This window comes from Cariama cristata, unplaced genomic scaffold (genome assembly GCF_000690535.1).
Source record: "Cariama cristata isolate BGI_N322 unplaced genomic scaffold, ASM69053v1 scaffold13492, whole genome shotgun sequence".
NCBI lineage: Eukaryota > Metazoa > Chordata > Aves > Cariamiformes > Cariamidae > Cariama > Cariama cristata.
Genome location: NW_009603406.1, coordinates 1 through 21,697, shown reverse-complemented (window position 1 = coordinate 21,697; position 21,697 = coordinate 1). Strand labels below are relative to the sequence as shown.

Below are 21,697 nucleotides of genomic sequence, written 5' to 3'. Positions count from 1 at the left end.
TCCTGCTGTTCTGCACTTGTAGAGGTACAAAAGGTCCCTTGTTTGCAGTACTATGCTGATTGATTCCTGCGGTAAAGTTGTTGATTCTCTGCATGAGTTTTCTCAGATAACACATGGTCTTTTAAATATTGGTGCACTGAGTATTTATAAAGCATATATTTTCTACAGATAAGCTGGGCAAAGAAAGCTTATTGAACTTTGTAATTTAAATCAAACACTGAAAAATTATCAAAGCTTTATACAACCTACTTTTAAATGATGAAGGCAAGTTTTACAATGACATAAATGACCAGTATCTCAAAGTGAAATATACAATAAATAGCATTTATATACCAGAAATCTGAGGTACTTAAAAAGTGCATTTGTGACAAATACACCCAAATTTGCTTCACCAGATCAAAAATAGTAATTGTCTGATAAATATCTGTGATTTTTTGCAATATTGTGGTCAATGGGGCTGCACTAGAATACATTGCCAGTAGGCAAGCACCTCAACTGTCTGACCCTGGGGCCTTCTAAGGTCTACACCCAGCTCCGTGTATTGCTGCATATATGACCTTTAACTTTCAGTGCTTCTACACAGAGATAGAAGGTGGGGTAGTAGTTGCTCTCTCTCCTTTTCCTTGTAATTCAAATCCTTTGTTAGCAGTGTACTTCAACTGACTAAAGCATCTTGAAGAACTGAAGCGGCCATAGGAGAATTATCTTATTTTTCTTTGGGTGCATGCCAGCATAAAGCTAGGCAAGAGTGACTGCTAAGCTGCTGTCTTTTCAGAGTGGTGGCATGAAAAGTGCCAACATTATCAATTAAACAAAGATGGGAATACTGCTCTCCCAGGGCATCAGCTCTGGATCTAGCAGCTGTATACTTTACAAATACGAGCAGCTTGTTCTGTTTGGGAGCCTTCTAACTTCCATAAACTAGATGGCTTTACAAACAGGACAAGATGTTGCTGAGGATCTGGCAATGGAGGAAAATACAGCTGCTATCCGATTGCTGAGCTATAAACTGAGTTTTCCACATAAATAATCCCCTCCATCTGTAGCATGAAGTTTAGGGGAAAAACATAAGGCCACCGATTCTGTTCTGCAAAATGCAGGCATCACCTTTATGAATGAATTTCATACAAAGTCTCAGTACTATTTGTTCCTCATACAGTAAGGCATATAGCTTTTATACCATAACTGTCTAAAGCTTGCTTGCTGTCCTGAAGTGAATACCAATTTTAACAGTCAGACGATGATCACAGCAGCGCTTAAAATACACACAAGATGCATGATGAGCATCACAAACAGGACGTTAAAGTGCTCCACAAAGACCTATTTTGTCACTAAAAGGGTCTTTAAGAGCCTTCACCAGTATGAGACAGAAAATCAGGACGTACTGAACAGCGACACACACGTGTTACTATCAGACGAACTTTTATCAACATAAGAGAGTGTATAGATGATCCTATGCATTGTAAATAATTACAAATCTTTAATTTCAGTAGTTGCCCACATGGAAAATCTCCTCTACTTAGAAGGAATTTTCCTGATTCTACGTGATGTAGTCTCCTTATCAGATTGCTCAAAGCAAAGAAGCAGTAGTTGTAATATGAGAATAATTATCAAGAACAAGTCTTATTTCATGGAAGAGATTTCTCTAGGATTATCTGTCGGAGGCATCAGACTACTACATGAAAGCCTACATAAAACCTCTGAGAGCTTTTAACCCATATTTTTTATGACTAATAAAAAATAACATTTAGAATTAGACCAAAGGCATGAAAAATATTTTTTTACATGTTATGGAGCTTAGAAATATACCATAGAGGGTAAACATAATCCTCTTTCCTCACAGAGGGAAGGTCATAGCTGTGTCCCTTCTATTTGTGAATAAAGCAGGCACAACACACTTATGGAGTTCCAAAAGATGTAATTAATCAAAACATCTCGAGGTTGCACACACAAGGTATATTTGCAATCTACAGTACACAAAGAAACATCATTGTTGACAGTGGCTACATTCTGCAGCTTGCTTGGGAAAGCTTCATTTGATCTTAACAAAAATTTTGCCCAAGGAGGGACTAAAAATCTGATCTAGTGAAGCTGATTTTGATCCAATTCTGACAGAAAACAACTGGAGACTCAGTGGTAGCTGAGGGCCTACAGTACTCATAACAAGACCCTGATAATAGAATGCAAATGGGTATCCTGTGACTAAAAGCAAGAGAAAACACTCTTCTGCAGTTAACTATAAAACATATTCTACCATAAATATTTGTCATAATTTAATGCTATGAACATGGGTTCTCCAGATTAAAAAAAAATCTTTGCAGATGTAGAGACAAAATAATACAAAATGTATTTTGCCCCAATGTTTCCACCACACATGAATGCAAAAACAAGAAGCCAATTTCACAGCAGCTGATCTAATCCTCAAATTAAAAAAAAAAAAAAAAAATCTGTAATTAAAAGAAGTAATTGGCATACTACTATAATTACTGCAACATGTATTCTTCAAAGAACAATGTGACTTGATGAAATAAACAGGTTTAAACATGCAGATACCACTTCTCTTCCTCTGCCAAGTGTCCTTGAGAACTACTATTTTGCTTGCAAAATGGCTGCTGCAATTTGACTGGTCTCCATATAAACAAATTTCTCCATAATATATCTCTAAGTTTTCCATTAGTGACCAACTGACAACTAGTGAAAATAGCAACAACTAGAATAATGTTTATGCTTCATTACACATTACAATCAATTATATTAGAATATAACATAATACCAGAGTTTATGGAATTCCACCACATAAGAAAGCAAACTGGTCATTTCTGTCTCTCCAACACCAAAGAGAGGCACCACACATTCTCCTCCAGATAGATGTTGCCAACTCTCAAGTTCTGGTACTCAGTGGAGTAGCTTTTTGATACACATGAAAGGAGAGTGAAAACAACAGGTTTCTGTTTAAATATGTCTTTTACGCTACCTGAAGCTCTCCAGTTTAGAGTTTGACAAAGTCTTTAGTTTTATTCACATCCAAAATGTTGCCTTCTTCCCTTCTACTACTCTGCCTCATTTCAGATGTTACGTTTAAAAAATTATATTTCAATTGATTATCCAACATTTACTTGTCACCAATGAAGAAAAGAAACTGCCAGAAATTCAGGTATTTAAATTCCAAGTACAGCATAAAAATTAATGCTGTATGACAGCCACCACAGGATACATTCTGTAACCAACAAAAGACAGATTTTCTGTATGAAGCAAATGCAACTTGGTTCTTCCTTGTTTGCTTTATTAAATAAAACAGTGGCGTGATTGTCTATTTGAAGTAGAATTCACTTTATTAACTTTAATAAAATAAATGGGCTCTGAAAGCCAGATGTGAGATGGGACTTCTGCATACTTGTTTCCTACCAATCAACAGCCTTGAACTCATTTCACTGTGATGCAACAGGTACAGACAGAAGAATTAGTACAAGGAAATAAATTGTGATAGAGCTTGCAATCCAACAGCAGCAAATACATCTTTTGAGAACATTTGGCCTTATGCTGCTAGCATCTTTAAAAACATGCTGACCTAATATCCTATGTTTAAGGACATCACATTGTACTACAAACAGGAAGGTTTGGCTCTTTGCAAATTGCAAACTGTTGTTCAGCCGTATGAACAGATACATACAGACCCATCTCTCCTCTGTACAGTCCTTTCTAAAAAGCACTATGGCACAAACTTGTGGCCCTCGTGATGCCACCTGTAAAGGTTCTGAAAACTCCTAACAGTAAGAAAAACACAAGTCTCACAGAATGAGCAGCCTAGATTACAGTCAGGAAATTAGGATAACTGCATTTTTTCCAAATGGAAAAGAGCTATTTTGGAGGAAGCTCTGGAAGTTTACACAAATGAGCCTCCTAACCTTCCTTTCGGTAAACCTGCTGTTGAATGATTTATGAAAAGAAACTTTCCAGTCAGACAGGCCCAGAATTAGCAGTGTGTTTGTACCTTAACTCTCCCTTTAATATATGTATTAGTCAGATTTTAAGTACATCAGCAAAGGTGATCTAAGGCATTGGTACAACATTGATTCATATCACATACTGGAAAAGGAGTGTTTGAATGTAATTTCAAGCCTGTGTCAGAAAGGAATTGTACAAGAGAAAAAAAGCTGAAGTCCTAAGTTTCCTGACCTCCAAGTTCTTCTGTCTGCCAAATATACATTAGCTCAGCTTTTACATTTAATACGAAAAAAGCTAGAGTCCTGCCAGCACCTATTCACTCAAGTCTTAAAACAACTAAGGATAAAACAGTCAAAAAGGAATGTACTCAGCCACATCTTCTGCAAACTGTGCAGCTTCTCACGCTCGTATTAGATGCAAAGAGAAACAACCTGGGTTAACATTTGGGTGTTATAATGTGAAATAGATAAACACTTCATTTGCCAATTAAAATTAAGAAGATCTTCCGTGATAAATACACTGGCTGCACATCTTCCAATACCAGTGGACTCCCCACCTTTCAAGTGAATTCAATCATTTAAAGCAAATCTGGGGTACTCCAAACTGTACAGAAGAAATCTGAACAGCAGGAGTCCCCCAGTGGTAAAAATACCTCAAAGAAACCTTCTCCTCTTCCCAAATACCTACTATACAGATTTTAGGCAGTTAGCCAAAACCTTGTCTCTAAATCGCTGTAGAGTGATTTAGAGATGTCTTTTAATACTTTTGTCACTCTCTAAACAAATAGTTCAAAAGAATACATTTACTGCATGCTAATAATACACATCTGAGAAGTTAACACCTTTAAAAAAATCTTTCTAGCTTTCCTGTTATAGTCTAATAAATCATTTCTAATATGCACAGTAATTTCTAAAATTTTTTTAAAATACTTTTTTGTTATTGTATCATGTCACATAACAAAAATCATTACTCAGAATTAGACCACTGCACTCAGCTACAATCGGGGGGGGAAAGATGATTTGTAAAGCATTACTCTGAAATACCAAGGTTTTCTGAGTTTAAACATATTTCAAATATTATAAATCCCTTTAAAATTCTGAAAACCACAAGGAAGGATAAGTAATAAACCTTAATTCTCTATGACATGCTCCTTGAGACTCTGATCTTGTTCAACACGTAGCATGCACGCTCAGGAACATTATGAATTGTCACCTTAATCTATCAGTGACACTCTTCCTCACAGAAGAAGTACAACCTGCTCTGGAGATAGAGGAGCTATCTGTTACAAGCACTTCCCACTGCAGCTATCAGAATGGGAGATGTGTAAAGTAGCTCTTCTCACCACAGTCCAGGTCCAGAATCATTTATTGTATTTCCCTGTCTGGCTAAAGACAGAAACTAGTCACTTTAAGTATCCTACAAGCTTGAATATTGACTGTTACAATGCAATCCTGAGTCCTTCAATTAGCACATATTACTGTTCAAGGGAAGCTAACTATTGGCTCTATTTTATTCTCTTTGCAACAAAATAATTCATTCTGTAACTTGTAAATTACATTTCTCTTCACAGTCTAACTCAGATATTTCATACTGCCTGCATTACAGAAATCTGTCATTTTTTTTTTTCTGAAGATCCTACTGAGAACAGCTTTAGAGAAAACATTGCCAAACATGAAATCAATTTCTTTTGCCTCCTGTTAGCATTCTAGGTATAGTCACTTATTATCTTTTAGGTATGATTTTAGTTTTATTATGTCTGTCCATATAGTATTAAATACATATTTAAATCACTGACTTAATTTAAAATAATGATAAAAATCAGTATATAGAATTGCATTGCTACAAATACAATTGTGAAAGGCAAAATAGAATAACGTTTCTTGTTTTCCTAGCTTGACAAAGTATTGATATCTGAAAGATTTCTATGGTGACATTTTCTCTTTAAAGCAGGACTGAAAGTTTGCGACATTTAAATCCTTGACTTAACACAACAGGAAGGAGATAATTCTCTTTTTAATAATCTGAGGAATTTATAAGCTTACTTGCAATTAGCATAAATGAAAGCTAATATCAGACTGTATAATTATTGCACAGCAATGCAGTACCTAAGCCCTAAAGATGACAGTTTCACAAGTGCAACCATTCTCTGTCTTGTTAAGTGAATAATTTAAAGCAGACAATTAAGAATGCTGCAGAGTGGCTGCTTGCAGTGGCTATCACTAAAAATCATCTGTTTTCAGAAGTATCCCTGTAACGTCAAAGATACCCAGATACCGACACAATTTTTAATGAATAAATAAATAAATAAAGCTCAACCATCACAATTATTCACCGTTTATAGCTGTGGTTATGCCATTAATGCTGTCTTTAATATATTGACAACCTCACCTTTTAGTCGCTAGTTCAAATACAGTCCAAGAGGGTAATGACTGTAAGTATTTATACAGCTGCACGGTGAACTACACAGAACAAGCTGGGAGGAAAGGGATCTTAAGGGATCTGAGCTACAGAAATCATCATTGTAATTGGTACCTTTGTTGGCAGCTTCTGCAAGGAGGGGAAGGACTGAGCGGGGAATGAAAAGCGAACTACATGCCCACTTCCAGGACTACTAGAGCCCTGCTCTAGTAGCAGCTCGCTTTGCTCAGCTCTGCCAAGCTGGACATGTTGTAGGACTGACAATACCATTTTGCAGATAGCTACGGCATTTGCTACCGTTTTTCTTCAAATAGGCTAACTCTAAATTTATTCTCATTTATGCTTTTTAATCTTACCACAGCTCTTAGAGAAAGGTCAAGGGCATGAAGATAAGATATTTTTAGCTATACAGCAGAAATGTATTAAAAAGCTAAATGAAGCTCCAAGTCAGATTCAAATAATTCTCTATTTACTAAATCAAAAAACACTGCATGCCTTTCTCCATGAACATTAACACAGTTAGAGTTAATACATCCACTTTCTACCCAACCCAGAAGAAAGCTGTCTAGATATTTTTAAACTGCAAAAATTTAAAACATAAACACCACACCAAACCCTGTGTTCAGCAATTCTCACACCAATTTATAGACAAGATTAAATACACTAACACACCACATTTCTTTGCAAGTCTCCTTTAATTTTTTACTGCAAAGGTGGGACATTTGGCAAGGGGAAGAGACATCTCACACATCAGCAGCCTTGGGGAATGTTTGTTTAGAAACACACACAGTTTGACCTCTCAAAGGATCAAAGCAGTTTACTTCATCAGGTCATAAATGTTATCAACTGCTGCATGCTTGTATCTCCATTTCACTATTTCGGAGACTAAAATTTAGTAAATAGATTATGAGAGCAAGAAGTGGCAGAATTTCTTAGTCTGTATGGGTTTATGATAAAGCTATAATTTTAATGACTTTTCATGTGAAAATACTATAGGCAGTTCTTATCTATGCAATCCTTTAAAGAAAACTGACAAGCAAATTTATCAATTTCTAACAGAATTTCAAATAGTGCAGACACTTCGCTTTCTTCAATCATGTCTTGTTTCATGACTGCATACGTGGAGAAAAGACACGTTTGTCTGTGTCCTAATGGATAACACGACATACATTCCCATGGCAGTATAAAATGAACAATAATAAAAACGATAATTTACTTTGCTGTCAGATGCTGATTCTGCAGGTGTGAAGGAAAGCAAGTAAAGCTGCAAGGACTGTGTTCTGATCTGGTATTGTATTTAAATATTCTGTAGTTGAGATCTAATTGCACTTAAACTGCTCAATAAAATTATCTTCACTGTTATTAGTATCCCAGACTTGTGTTATTATATAATCCTAACCTATTTTTTAAACAGACATCTTAATCTGCTGCTTAAGCGTTCATTAACACAAAGCCACTGTTGTGCAGAATACATTCCACCCTATTTGCAAGCAGCAAGCCTGGAGAAGTCATTTTGGACATGAATTCTTTGAAACTACTACCAAATGCTAGTATCGCCTTTCTTAATTTCATTTATGACCTTACCACAACAAACATCAGCAAAACTTAATCCTTAATCCTAAAAATATTCCATCTGCAAAAGAAGGTGACTCTAAAAAGTGCATTGTCATTTGTAAATACAATGTGGTATCATGCAAACAGTCAAATGTAATATATGTGTTCACATATAACAGCTTCTGGATGCATCCTTTCTTTCTTGTTTCATTTCTAAATCTGAATAAATAATCTTCATGCCAACTAACCTAAATGCATGAATTATTTCCCATCTTGAGAATCCTGAGATGCTCAATTATCAAACTGTCAGCCATCAACTGTACTTAATTGTCTGTATGTTTCAAGTCCACTGCATGTTTATTTCTATCACTTGCATAACACACTAGATGTTTTATGAGACTAGAATAAGACGAGATATGTCACAGTCTAATGCTTAGCAATATGACAGGAACCATATTTGCTTTTTTTAATCCTAATTTTTCAAGGAAATGTAGATAAATTGAATATTAGTCTCCTCTATCTTCTCCACACCCCTGCAGCTCCCAGCAATTTTTTAACCCAGAGGACATACTCAAACAAATTTGACAGAGGAATGAATATGAAGTTCTTACAAATTTTATTAAAAACTGCCGGGTTTAGACCCAAGTAGACCTGCCTGCTGAGGACAAGGCAGGCATGTCTCTGGCTCTGAGCCATTCCAAGAGGGAGTAGGTGCCCGCCTGCCTGCCCATACAGTCCTTCAGCACATGTGTAACACCAAGCCAGCCGCAGCACGTGCTGCCCCACAGAAACGAGAGATGTGGGACAGGATTAAGGACTAGTGAAGAGACAAGAGAGTACATGTGGAGAGGGCACAGCACACGGAGAGAACATAGGAGCTCCATCTGTGCAGAGAGTGGGGGCATCCAGGAGCTGGATGACTCTGGTAGGAAACCAGGCCTTATTAGTTCCATTACTCAGGAACAATTCCTTTTATTAGACCACATCTCAAACTCTTTACAGGGAGGGTGAGAGAACAATTTGGAGAATGCTGGAAAAAGCAGAGTTTAAGGGAAGCTTTCAAGGAACAGAGAAGGCATTGCCTCACCAGAAGTACCAGACAAGGGAGGACAGGGAGGCCTTAGGGGAACGGAGAAAGGGAGAGCAAGGTGAGGGGCAGAGGCAGACCACAAAGCAAAGACATCAGATAAGGCAGCAGAGACAAGCCTGTTGTAAAGAGGAAAGGGAAAAATTGTAGTCAGATTTCTGAGAAGTGAGTAGCTGAAGTGGAAAGCAGAGCCGCTCCATGCTGCAGCAACAGAGAAAGAAACAACCGAAGTCCTACAGCTGGAGGGGATTTGGTGGAGGAGTTATGGTTCAGGGAGAGCAAAGTCGACAATCAAAGAAGGGATGGCAGTATATGGAAAAGATATGTCAAAGATGAATGAGTTGTGGTTATTAGCTCAAGGAAGCGACAGTGGTTAGCAGTAGCCTGACTGTCAGGGTTAAACGTAAGAAATGTCAGGAGTGGGCTGGAGGCTGTGGGACTGGGCAGCAGGGAGAATCACGGTACTGTCTCCTGCAGAGGAGGAACTGGGAAATAGTGATTTCTGGTTTGGCTGAACTGAGCTGTAACACTGAATTTAGGGTGCAGAATTTAAAAGGAAGAGAGTGGAAGCTTTTAACACTTCTGAACCTCGTCAGCTGCATGACAAAACTTTAATGGGAAGATGCATTTTATGGACACCAGACAGTGATAAAATCATATAACCAGTGAATGCAGAAATTCATCTTTATTTATGGGTTCCTACTCAAATTGTTTGGTATCTTCAAGTCTCTTTATAACCCATCATTTCTGCAAATTTCTATGCAGGAAGAGCTATCTCTATGCCATTACACTTTGCGTCATGCATCTCTCATGTTAAATTTCAGGCTGAGTGCAGATTGTACAGGACAATAGCCTGACACTTATAAAAATTGTACAAGCATCGTAGTGGCTGAAGAACTATTCCAAAAATAACGTAATTGTGTTAATGCCCTAACTATACTGCCAGCATTGTTGCTGCATTAGTTTCATCCACAGAAAACGCAAGAATCTATAATACCAAAAAATGAGTATAAAATAAATTACAGAATTAGTTTTCATAAACAAAAATGGTCACATTTCTGAAAATCAAAGCTGTAAACACATTGCTTTCTAAGGTTAAAACAATATAATGTACATCTTAAAATAAGGAATGTTGGATACTTATCACAAGTAAGTCCTGCCTTACAATCCAGAAATTCTTATTTCTTTTCATCACACACAGGCATTTTAGCATTTTTAACATACTGTCAGTCCTAACAGATACCACTGGCTCTTCCAAGACTGTCAAAGTTATCCCTGAGAGTCAAATACAAATAGGGTTATTTTAAAATATTTCAAAATGTAAAGAGCCAGAGTGCAAATCGCCTGCCATAAACCACACCTTGCTGTGCCATCAAGAGACAGAAAGCTGCAGGATACTGCTCTTTTGGGCACCGTTCTCTGCATTTCACCAGGGGTCACAGCTTACAGACAAGGCACTTCACGAGCCCTCCAAGGAAGACTGTCATAGAAATATGCCTTCTCAGCACAAGTTTCTCTTCTGCACCAGTCCTTACACCACCTTTACCACCGCAGTATTCCCAGCAGTACACTCAGTGCTGTGCCAAAGCTATGCCACAGGAACCACTGGCTTTTTCCTCACTCTCACCACGTCATGCCTTCAGCAGCCCCATTAGCAGGCTGGTTGTGTCCAACGGCTTAGCCCTGCAACACGGCAGCCTGTAGATACCTGACAAAACTGGGAACTTTCTGGCAAGTTCTGTGTTTCTAAGGTCCCCTGGCAGTCCATGCCTGTTCCTGCTCACCACATCCTTGAAAAGGTGGTACCTCTCCCCATAGGTAGCTAGATTCTGCTTCCCTCCTCAGCCACTAGTAAGTACCCCATCTCTCCTTGTAATCCCACCGATCCTGCTAGCAGTACCTGTGTGCTTTCGCTCCTACTTCAGAGGAAGTAGTGTGGCACTTACACAAACATAAAGCCGGCCTGTAATGGGAAACAAGAATATACAATTTGCTGCTCAAAGGCACATACACATTTGCTCATTTGATGTCTGGCCCACCACACTATAATTGAGGCTTTCTCGTGAAGATACAGATTAAAGGGATGGCAATTCCATTCTCCAAAGATGCTACTGTAGACAAAGAAAAGACGTGCTTCACTGTATACACTATATATTGTAAGGAAAATGCCTAGCCATGCTTATTCAACTAGCCATCTCACAACACTTTCCTCTGAGACTTCAGGAGAATACTGCTCTCCAAGTCTCCTTCAAGACTCCTAAATATTCTCTCTTACTACTCCCAGCATTCAAGGAGACACTGAATATTTATGCATAAATGCTGTGTTGTATCATCAGATGCATCCTCCTTCCATGAAATGGATTTCGTCTTGTTTCCCCGTGTTGAAACAGGTTGACAAAGCCCACTAGACTACTGGGATAAACAGAAACTCTACATTTGCTCAAAGATATGCATTTTAAACAGTTGAAGAGCAAAGACCTCTTCTTCTGTTTCACAGATCTTCAAAGAAATTAGCAAAAAGTTCCAATGATCTCACCAAGGAAAGAAGTGTGGACTAAGCTGAGGATATTTACATATCACTATTTAGGATTTCAAGGCCTGTTCATGTCTGAAGTTAAAGTGCGTAGGCACTGCCTTTATAAACTAGTCAATCAGTTACTTCAGGAAGGTACTTAATTCCCCTCTCATAATCAGATCTAGCTTCAAGAAATGAAGAAAACAGGAAATTCAAAGAGTTCCTGCAAGCCAACAGTCACCAAAGTGATTTTCTTTTGTGTGAAGTCCAATCTGATTATGAAAATGCAGAAGTGGAAATCGGCAACTGGTTATCTATGCACCCTTGATAACTTGTTATCTGACTGGAAGCCAGCCTAGTTGTCTCTGCAAAGAAAATCTGCAGACAGAAATGTCAAAGAACACAAACATTGACAAAAATAAATCTAATATGAGCATGTACAAACTATTTTCATTTTGTTAAATGCAGCTAAAATAGATGCCTGTGTTGTTTGGGTTTTTTCTTGCAACAGGCAAAGGGCCACAAATTCTCACTGGGGAAAGAAGAGTTAGTCTGGATTTGTAACTGTAAAATCAATATTATATTATATATTGGTCCAAGGGCTATTATTTTAATGCATTGCCTTACAAAGGAAAATATAGTTGTGCATGTGACAATCTACTGTAGGATAAATTAACAACATGTTTGTACTTTTCTGTTATCAAAAGGCTCAACCTCACATCAGAAAACCAGAACTAAGCCAAAAAAATTACAACAGGAAACAGAATACATCATAATCAAATAAAAAGATTCTGATGTGTTATGCTTACTTCAGTGGGAACAGAATCAGATTGCAAGACTCCTATTAACTTAATAAGATCTAGTTTATTGTTTATGAAATTGGGTGAATGTGAAAGGTAGCTAACATGAAGTATTTCTTTTTTTTAAATAAACTGCAAACAATATGGGAGGTGAGACCTAATAATAGCATTGTAAACAGTCAAGAGAAATCAAGATTTTTAATATTTTTTTTAAATTAAATTGCCTTTGTAGAAATGTGGCATCTCAAATATTCTTACAGAAATGTCAGACAAGGGATTAGTGTTAAATTAGAAAAATATGTAGCATTTGAAATATACAGAGATTTAGGAATAGAACCAGGATTAGAGGCCTCAGGCAGTAGGAATTGGGGATGTCATACAGTATTTATTCACGGGAGAAGCCACTAATTCACGTGCCACAAACTCCAAAAGGAACGAGCAGTGAATCTGCTGGCTAGGACAGAGACTCTAACTTATCTTTTTGATAAGCAATTTTAAAAATGCTATATATGGATTCTACAAAAGAAGAGTAATTTACCAGGTAGGAAAAAAAGAAGGAAATTATAATTAAAGTGTCAGGGACCTGCTACCCAGAACACAGCTCTTGTATTAGTTCAAGAATTGCAAAAATGAATGGGAAACATTCAATTATTGATTAAAAGAATTTTGGGATTATGAAAGTTTGGGCAAAACTAATTCACTATGAAATGGTGTCTTCTAGTTCTACAGCCTCTCTTTACAGACGTAGCAGAAACAGAAGGTAGGAGAAATCTTAAAGGACCTTAAGCACACAGACAAGGAAGTTCTGTTTCTCTGAATTCTCAGAATTCATATTGAAAAACCCCAACATTCCTCCTCCATCTTTGCTGATAGCAACTTTTCCAAAGGAAACACACGCAGTCCATTCTCTGTGATGTCTCTACTCCATCTCAGGGAAGTATAAAATAATGGGGAGGGGCTAGATAGCTGTTATAAACACTCAGAGAAGGTTTTATGCTGGGGAGAGGAAAGTATCCCCTTATAAAAGTCTGTCAAATCTTGAAGGAAGTGTTTTGCATACCGGACTTCATAGAATCATAGAACCGCTATGGTTGGAAGAGACTTCAAAGATCAAGTCCAACCATCTACGCAATGACACCACGGCCACTAAACCATGTCTCGAAGCGCCACATCTAAATGCTTTTTGAACACCTCCAGGGATGGTTACTCCACCACCTCCCTGGGGAGCCCATTCCAATGCTTAACGACTCTAACAGTGAAGAAATTCTTCCTAATATCCAACCTGAACCTCCCCTGGCGCAACTTGAGACCTTTTTCTCTTGTCCTATCGCTAATTACTTGGGAGAAGAGACCAACCCCCACCTCGCTACAGCCTCCTTTCAGGTAGTTGTAGAGGGTGATAAGGTCTCCCCAGAGCCTCCTCTCCTCCAGACTAAACAACCCCAGCTCCCTCAGCTGCTCCTCATAAGATTTGTTCTCCAGGCCCTTCACCAGCTTCGTTGCTCTTCAGAAAGTTGATGCTGGGAAAGAATGATCTGTGAAAGCCAATGACACAGGATGCCAAAAAGACTTTGAAAAACTCAGAGGAAGAAGGCAAAACTACTAATAAACCCACTCTCCTTCTGAACAACGTAGAGATCCTAGCTGGAGACTCAGACCCATCTTCATAAATTTTTTTTAGAGTGTACGTGAGACTACGTAATTTAGATGCCACCAGCACACATCCTTCCAAGAATTCTAGCACTGCTAATTTTCTACAGTCTCAACTTTTTAAATACAACAAAAGGCCATTTTATGGACCATAATTGTTTATATTTGTATTTATAGCTTATTTATTATGCAAATCAAACATGCTAATTTCATGTGCTGTGCTACCCATGTTCTAATGTGGAATGATACGCTCCAGTAAGAAGCCCTACGTGCTGTATTGTCTACTGAACTCCTGGTTTTAATTAACAAATTTACCATAATAAATATAAAATATACCCTTTTCTAAATATAAGCTTCCAGATACCTTCTGCAACAGAAGATTCCCAAAGTTTTCAAAGAGTAAACAGCCTCTCATGAGAGCAGCAGAATCAAGAAACACTCCTGTTGACATAGAATCATACGAGCCAGTTTCTTTCTCACATTTGTTAATCATATAAAAGGCACTTCGCAAAAACAGCTTACTACACTAAAAAGAAATACTGGCAAAATAATTAATTTCTACCTGTCTTGCATTTTAGCAACTAGAAACAAGACGTAACTAGCAGCATGTAACCAACCAATTCTCCACAGATTACCAGCAAAACCTACACATTTTAAGTATTCTGATCTACGTAGCCTGTTCTTTATTTCTGAACATAATAGATGTAAAAGAAAGAAGAAAAGATACACAAAGCTGAACAATGGGATAATAAGCCTGCGATTAACTAGGCAACTTAAAAACGAACCCATGGGAGGAGAGCATTATGTCATCCTAAATATGTTGATCTAAATAGTCAATTCTTTTTAACATTAAGTATTCTATTTATACCACTTCACAGATATGGCTTAAGGCTTTTTATTCAGCTTTAGTGGCTCTTCATTTTGTGTTGAAATGAATGAGACGTTTCTGAAATATTTATTTTGTAATTATTTCTACAGGTACGTGAAGCTACAGCTTTTATGCAGGATATTTTCTTACAACATGCAACAGAGATGACCGCTATACTGTATCAGTTGAAACCAAAATAATAAGATACCTTCCAGTTGTGCGGCTCAATGTCAAACACAATACAAATTCAAGAGGCAGACTGTTCCCCAGGTAGTAAAAAGGTGTAGATAGCTTAACAAGTGACTAATGCAAGCATCTATTCTTAATTTGGTGTGAAACTCACTCGTGAAATCAAATCAACAGATTTTGCATTTACTGTAGTTGTGACAGAAGTCAATGGCCTTAAAACGTTTTCACCTCTCAGAAGTTGTTAAGGTTTAGGCAAAAATGTCTGTTTAAGCAAATTCTTTACGTCATAATAACTAACCCAAATCTGTTACTCTAAAACACACACACAAGTCTTCAGTAATTTGAAGAGCTGCCTACCAGCAAGAAATTCACACCCTTGACACAGAAGCACCACATCAGGCATAGTAGTTCTAAAGAAAATTCAGACCTAGGCATGCCCAAAAGAAAAAACAAGACAGCCCTGTCCTTCAACTGCGAAGACTCACAGTCCTGGATTTGGCCATGTGAGGCGTCAGAGGACTGACTTTATAGAAGGAGCTGAATTATAAACTTGAAGTGTAGACAGAAAGGAAGGAAGATCAGACCCTTGAATACTCAGGATACATCATCACAAGTAAATCAAGCACTGAATTCACATTCCTATTTTAGCCATCAATTGTTCTTTTTTTGTAAATTACACTTTCCTTGCAATTTCGTAGTGATTCAAATGCAAAATTTGTGCTTGTTAGTAACTAAATATATGATAGCCTGGGCTTAAAGGCTAGTACTATGATAAATAATTTTGTGGGTTTAGATTTTTTTTGTGTGTTGTTGGACACTGTTTTACATTTTATATAGAATATTTACCTTGTCCTTCTAGTTCTAGACTAAGTACACCACTAGTCCCAGTATAACATAGACCACTTAAAAACATAAAACAAAGCTTCACTTCAATAACACAACTCTATCACTTGCACCATTAACATAACAGGAACTGGAGAGAAACAGGTTTAGCAATATATTCCTGATTTTTTATTTTAAATCAACATGTTGATGCTTGAATGATTAATGAGAAAGTGGCATCCTGTTTCCATAGTGGATGCAATTTTGAACACCTTTCAGGATAGCATTAGACCAACTTTAACTGCTTTTAAAAACTGTCCTCCATTTCTCAGACTTATGTACACTACAAAAAAGACTTCTGTAACACACAAAACAGTCACCTTACCAATGTTCTTCCCCTTTTATGTACCATAAAAGACAACTGTTGTGATTTTCTATACTATCTCAAAAATCAATTAAAAAAGATGGCAAAAGCATTACACTTGATATATACCAGTCATACAGTACTACAGAATGGCCTTTGTGAGATGAAAGGGTTAATTACTGGTTTTAATTACATCCAAGTAACTTTAATGAGAGTGAATACTGGAGCAACTCCATAAACACAATGACCACATTAGCAGAACACCAGTTATGAAACCCCTGCCAATGCTGCTTGTACAGGGTTTTTCGTTTTTTTGGTTTTGTGTTTTGTTTTTGTTTTTTTTTTTAATCAAGATATAAAAAAATCTTACCAAGTTCTGCTGTTTGTGGTATTTGCAGAGCCCTACAAAAAATCTGTAAGACTAGGCAGCTTTAAAGAATGTAACATGCAGTAGTAACCATGACGATAATAAAAATGCTTTTGCTAATCTTTTTCTTTCAGATGCCAATACTTCTAAATACTGGCATTTTTCCACTGTATTACAACTTTTGTTTGTCGCTCCCTGTGAATCTAAGCCACCATTCCTTGTAAACTTGAAACTTCTGACAAAGTGAACAGCAATTTGGGGGGCACTAGTAATGCAGAATGAGTCCTAACCAGTGCACCAGCATCTTAAGTGACTGTGGTAGGATGGACGTCACTTGTTGGCAACTATGTCTTATTTCATTGTTGCACAGAATAGGTAGGAAAAAAATTATTACATTTTTAAGATAATTACTTTGCAAGTAAATGGGGAATTGAAAAAATAAGAGAAAGATAGAGCGTATATAGGATATTTCTAAGGAGATCATAAAAATGCTGAAGTAGGTTAGAATTTGGCCCTCAGTATGCCGACCATAAACTTTAAGGAAAAAAAAAAAAAAAAAAAATCAATGCAGAGGAGTTCCAAGCTGTTTTCTTGGTTTTGTATTAAGTTTGAGGTTTTAAGCAACAAAAAATAAAATAAATAAAGATTCTTCAGAATTTAATCTTTGTTCTCTACTATTTCTCCAACAGACTTGCTCAACAAACTAGGATAATGCTTTCAAAAGATGTATGCGATTTGGATCTGAAGTCACACTTTGAAAAGTGACTAAAGGGCTGATTTTCAAAGGCATTAAGATACCTAAAGACGCATTAAGCACTTAGAATTTTTAAAACTGTCTGGGCATCTAACGCCTATTTAAATCACTTAGTCCTTTCTGAAAATCCCAATGGGCAGTTATCTACATTTTATGTGTCTATATGCCTTTGAAAATCTGTACCATTAAATACTTAACAACCTAAGTCCCTCTGGCTTTTAATGAGACTTAGGGTCCTAAAAAGTGTAAGTACTTCTGAAAATTGGTCAAGCCACTCTCTTTGGTCTTTTCTTCTTTCTTTTAAACAGCCATCTACTAATGCTTATCCATAGCACCTCAGTTAACTACAGCTTCAACACTATCAGACTTACACATTATACTGTGCACATTCAATTTTTTTATGTAACTAAACAAAGGCCCTGAGTACAGACTGCATCCTCATAAGGCTTTCTGAAACTCCAAAAAAGAAAATTAATCCTAACTCTTAACCCCTGTGAGTGCCCCAAAATCACTGTTTCACTAAATATGATCCAAAATTAGTGTAATTTAGGCTGATAAAAACCAAACAGCATAGTTTAATTATCAAGCAACATATTCAAATTACTACAAACAAATTCTGAAAGACAGCCACATAGCAACAAATAATGTTCAGAGAAAAATGAGAAAGAGAAAGAAGTTGTGAATAGGCTCTTTAAATAGGCAGCAGTTCCATAAAAGAAGACAAGCCTTGATTCTGAAATTTCTTTTTAAAACAAGAATGTATGAAACTATGAAGAATTCCCTTATGCAAACATTTGAAAGATTTATCTTCTGATCTTCTTTAATGTCAGTGGGAGGTAACTTGCACTGACCACATTCCCAAAAAGGAACTGATTTGTAAATTAGGAACGCAGGGAATCAGATTGCCACCTGCAGGAAAATTCAGCATGTATTGTCAAGAATGACTCAAAAAGAACACAAATTGCCATCCTGGCAAGCACTCTTTCAGTTTTAGTTATTATGTCAAAACCAATTAGTATTTTCTTTTGTGCAACTATTTCATGAACTTCCTAAATCCAGAAAGCTATTAACATTTCTTTTTATTTAAGAGAGAGTACTGCTTGCAAGTTCCATAATTCAACTACAAAGCAGCAGATTGTAATCATATTTCAGTTAAAGAATTTTAAGTCTGCTTACCTGATACAATTGGTGCTAGCCTGAATATGTCTGATAGTCTACTGTTAACTGGCTCATAAGGGGAATCTTCAAGCAAGTCATTTCCTAAAGACAAAAAAAATATTTGGATTTTTTTTTCTTATACAAGAACTCAGGATAAGATTTCGTTGTTTATGCTAACTCTGAGACAAAGTTACTCTGTAGCAGCAAAAGGTACTCCCGTTTAATTTGTTTATGTGGCTATTTCTCCTCAAAGTATTACTTATAAAAACACCTGAAAGCAACTAGGTTTTTTTATCCCTGTCACTAGTTCTTTTCTCTCCTTCCTCCATGAATAAGGTCATAATTTGCAGAGACAGCCTGTGACATCACAGGGACTCTCCCATCTCATGCCAGCAGGAGAGAAGCTGTAGCAAGGATGTTCCTCTTCATTCACCCTAACAGCAGAGCTCTATTTCAGAGGAGCAGCCCAGGTAATAGCTAAAACTAGCATATTTGGAATAAAAGAGTCCTAACAAGATGCTGTTGGAAGGGAAACTTTTTATGATGCAGAAAACATCAGAGTAGTGTAATTCATTATGAAAGTTAGAACGAAAACATATATATTGATTCATTAAAACCTTCCATTTGATGCCTGGATAAATGAACAGAGAGGGATGACTTCCCTTTTTTGCAGAAGCAGCTACAGAAACGAGGTAAATGGAGACCACACTGAGGTAACAGATTGCATCTTCAACTCCAGGGCCAGAGCAAAACAGGGCTAAAAATGATATATCTCATGTAAGGACCTGACTGCTCTCAGCTATGGGAAATTTGCCAGTGACATCAAGAACAGAAGTCCCGAGTCAATCACTGTCATATCCCTTCTAACTGGCACTTCTACATGCTCTAGGAAGCACAAACTTCTTTTTTTCTGTCTCAGCATGCCCAGGGAATATTGCTAGTAAATACAGGAAAGGGCAGAATAAACCTTTACTTAAAACAATACTCCTCTTCATATTACATTTAACTTTCAGCAAAGAGCTAAGAAACCACTTCCAGTGCCCTGTGATCTTGTTAGGTGAGTCCTAATTAAGGAGTTTAAATATTATTAGGAAAATGTCTCCAAATTATTGTTTTTGTAGCTCCTGCACTTGCTAGTGCCCTTATCTTTTGACTCTGGTTTAGAAAGGTCAGCTGGGTCCCCTGGAGAAAACCCTCATTGTGGATTTCCCAACAACAGGAGACAGAGCAGCAGCTGTTCTTGAGTCAGATGAAAGGTCCTCAGCTTGCAGCTGAAGAGCACAACGTGAATTATGGGGTCAGACCCTTAGTTTAGCCTCAGTGGCAATAGCTAGCTGCAGATGTGAGGGGCTGCAAAACACCACACACTGCATTAGGGGAGTGTAATGTTTCTGTGTTTTGCAACGTACCCTGTAAGCTCTGGTACATGCTCCAGTAAATGCGCAGGCAGTTTTTCTCCTTCTTCATGCCCCTCTTACAGCGGCAGTTGTACAGAGATTTCTGCTTCAGAGCTTCCATGGCGCTTTTGCATTCGTCCTTTGCCTCCAGGCCTGTCGCCCGGCTGAAGTTGCTCTCTTTGCCGGCTACACACTGCCTCAGTGTCCTGTATTTAGTACTACAGCTTTGCTCCTTGAGACACTGATCGCTGGCTTTCACACAGTCAAGGCGGTCCCCTCCAGGCAGTCCGCTCACTTCTGCGGACAAAAGTACATCTAGAGAGAGGAGAGACAAACCAACAAACTCTGGTTGAGGGACAAGGCCGATCTAACCAGGGCTCCAAAGCAGGCATCTGGGAAGCACAAGGCACCTCCTCAGGCAGCACAGCCAGCCAGCCCGATGGGCAGCACCTGGGAAGCCTCCGGACTTCATGCTATACCTTAGGAAAAAGCACATGGGGTTTTCATAGTCTTAGATCCACTTTTGTGGGAGTCCAAGGAAACAGTATTTTTTAACCCTGATGGTTGATTTATGAGAAAACACAAAAAGGAAAGAAAACCCACAGGGGTTAATGTGCCTGACAAGCAAGCAGTCATTATTCCTTAGATCCACTTTGGTGCAAAAACCAAGCTTTCCATTCGAGTGTTTAACTGAGGGGTTAACTGTTCGGCCTCACTTTCCACAAGAGCTTTGCTGTAATTTCAATTACATCCACGAACAACCCGCTCAGAGAGATAAATATCCTCGCTGATGGATACTAGCCTCTTTTTGCGTCACTCACTTTTTAAAGGCTGTACACATTTTTGCTTATTCTACATGTATAAAGGTAGAATTTATTACCCCCCCACTCCATTTCTCTCCACATACGGATGCTTTTGCAAGAGAACAAAGCAAATTACATTAACTCTCTCCTCTCCATCGTGCCCCCTGTCATGCTCCCTCAGACACACGCAGATGGAAATGCAAACATCTCCTGTGGAAAGGAAACCAGTTTGGGCTGCAAACCACTCGCAGTCAGGCAGGCTGCCAGGTTCAGGTGAAGATGTAATCCTTCATCTGGCTCTTGTTTTTTTTTTTCCCCCCCCCCCCCCCGCCTCCCGAAGCAGCCTTGTTTTACTAAAATGAAAAGTTTCCCTGTAACTTGCAAGAACCCAATTTAACAAGAGGCTACACAGACAAGTATCTAGGTCTCCCAGAGCTTTAAATGTAGACTGGGCTAACTGATGTGAGGCAGAGCTGTAAAAACTACTGGAAACTTCACTGTTCTGCCTAAACAATAGTCTGACAACCGTCAGGCATCCGATCCCATAAACCCTATGCTTTGCTTTATGAAGCGATGTACAGACAGAAATCAGATGCCAGCAACTTACCCACTAAGGGCACAGCGAAGTACAAGATAACGAGAAACATCTTGCTGTCTTCGGATGGTTTCCCCAAACGAGCTGATGTGCCACAACAAAGAGGATCAGCATGTAGATATTCCAAAACCGCCGAGGTCCAAAGACCCCAAGTTCAGATCCATTGAATTCAAGGGGAAAAAAAAAAAACTGACAACAACAAAAAAACAAAACCAAAAAAACCCCAACCAAACACACCCTCTCTCCTCTTCACTGCTACCACCACCAGCGGCAGAAGCAGCGACGCAAACGCTGAGCTTTTTCCCTTAGATTTCAGGTCTGAGCAACCTGAAAAGAGAACCACTGACTTCAGTGCGGGAGCGAGAGACGCACGCACGGGTATATGTGTGTGCGAGCCAGCAAGCGGGAGCG

The 21,697-nt window shown here is 38.1% G+C and overlaps 1 protein-coding gene across 1 annotated transcript in view; it reads right to left on the bottom strand.

Moving 5' to 3' along the window:
• The window catches only part of GFRA1 (GDNF family receptor alpha 1), a gene marked incomplete at its 3' end in the record, with an annotated part of 106,290 nt that extends 84,952 nt beyond the window's left edge, over positions 1-21,338 (bottom strand). The window contains exons 1-3 of the mRNA XM_009695196.1: positions 21,299-21,338; positions 19,901-20,203; positions 18,510-18,593 (exon numbers count right to left, since the gene is read on the bottom strand). Coding sequence (XP_009693498.1) covers positions 18,510-18,593; positions 19,901-20,203; positions 21,299-21,338 — 427 coding nt within the window. The remainder of the gene's footprint in view (positions 1-18,509; positions 18,594-19,900; positions 20,204-21,298) is intronic.
• Between the last annotated feature and the right edge of the window lie 359 nt (positions 21,339-21,697).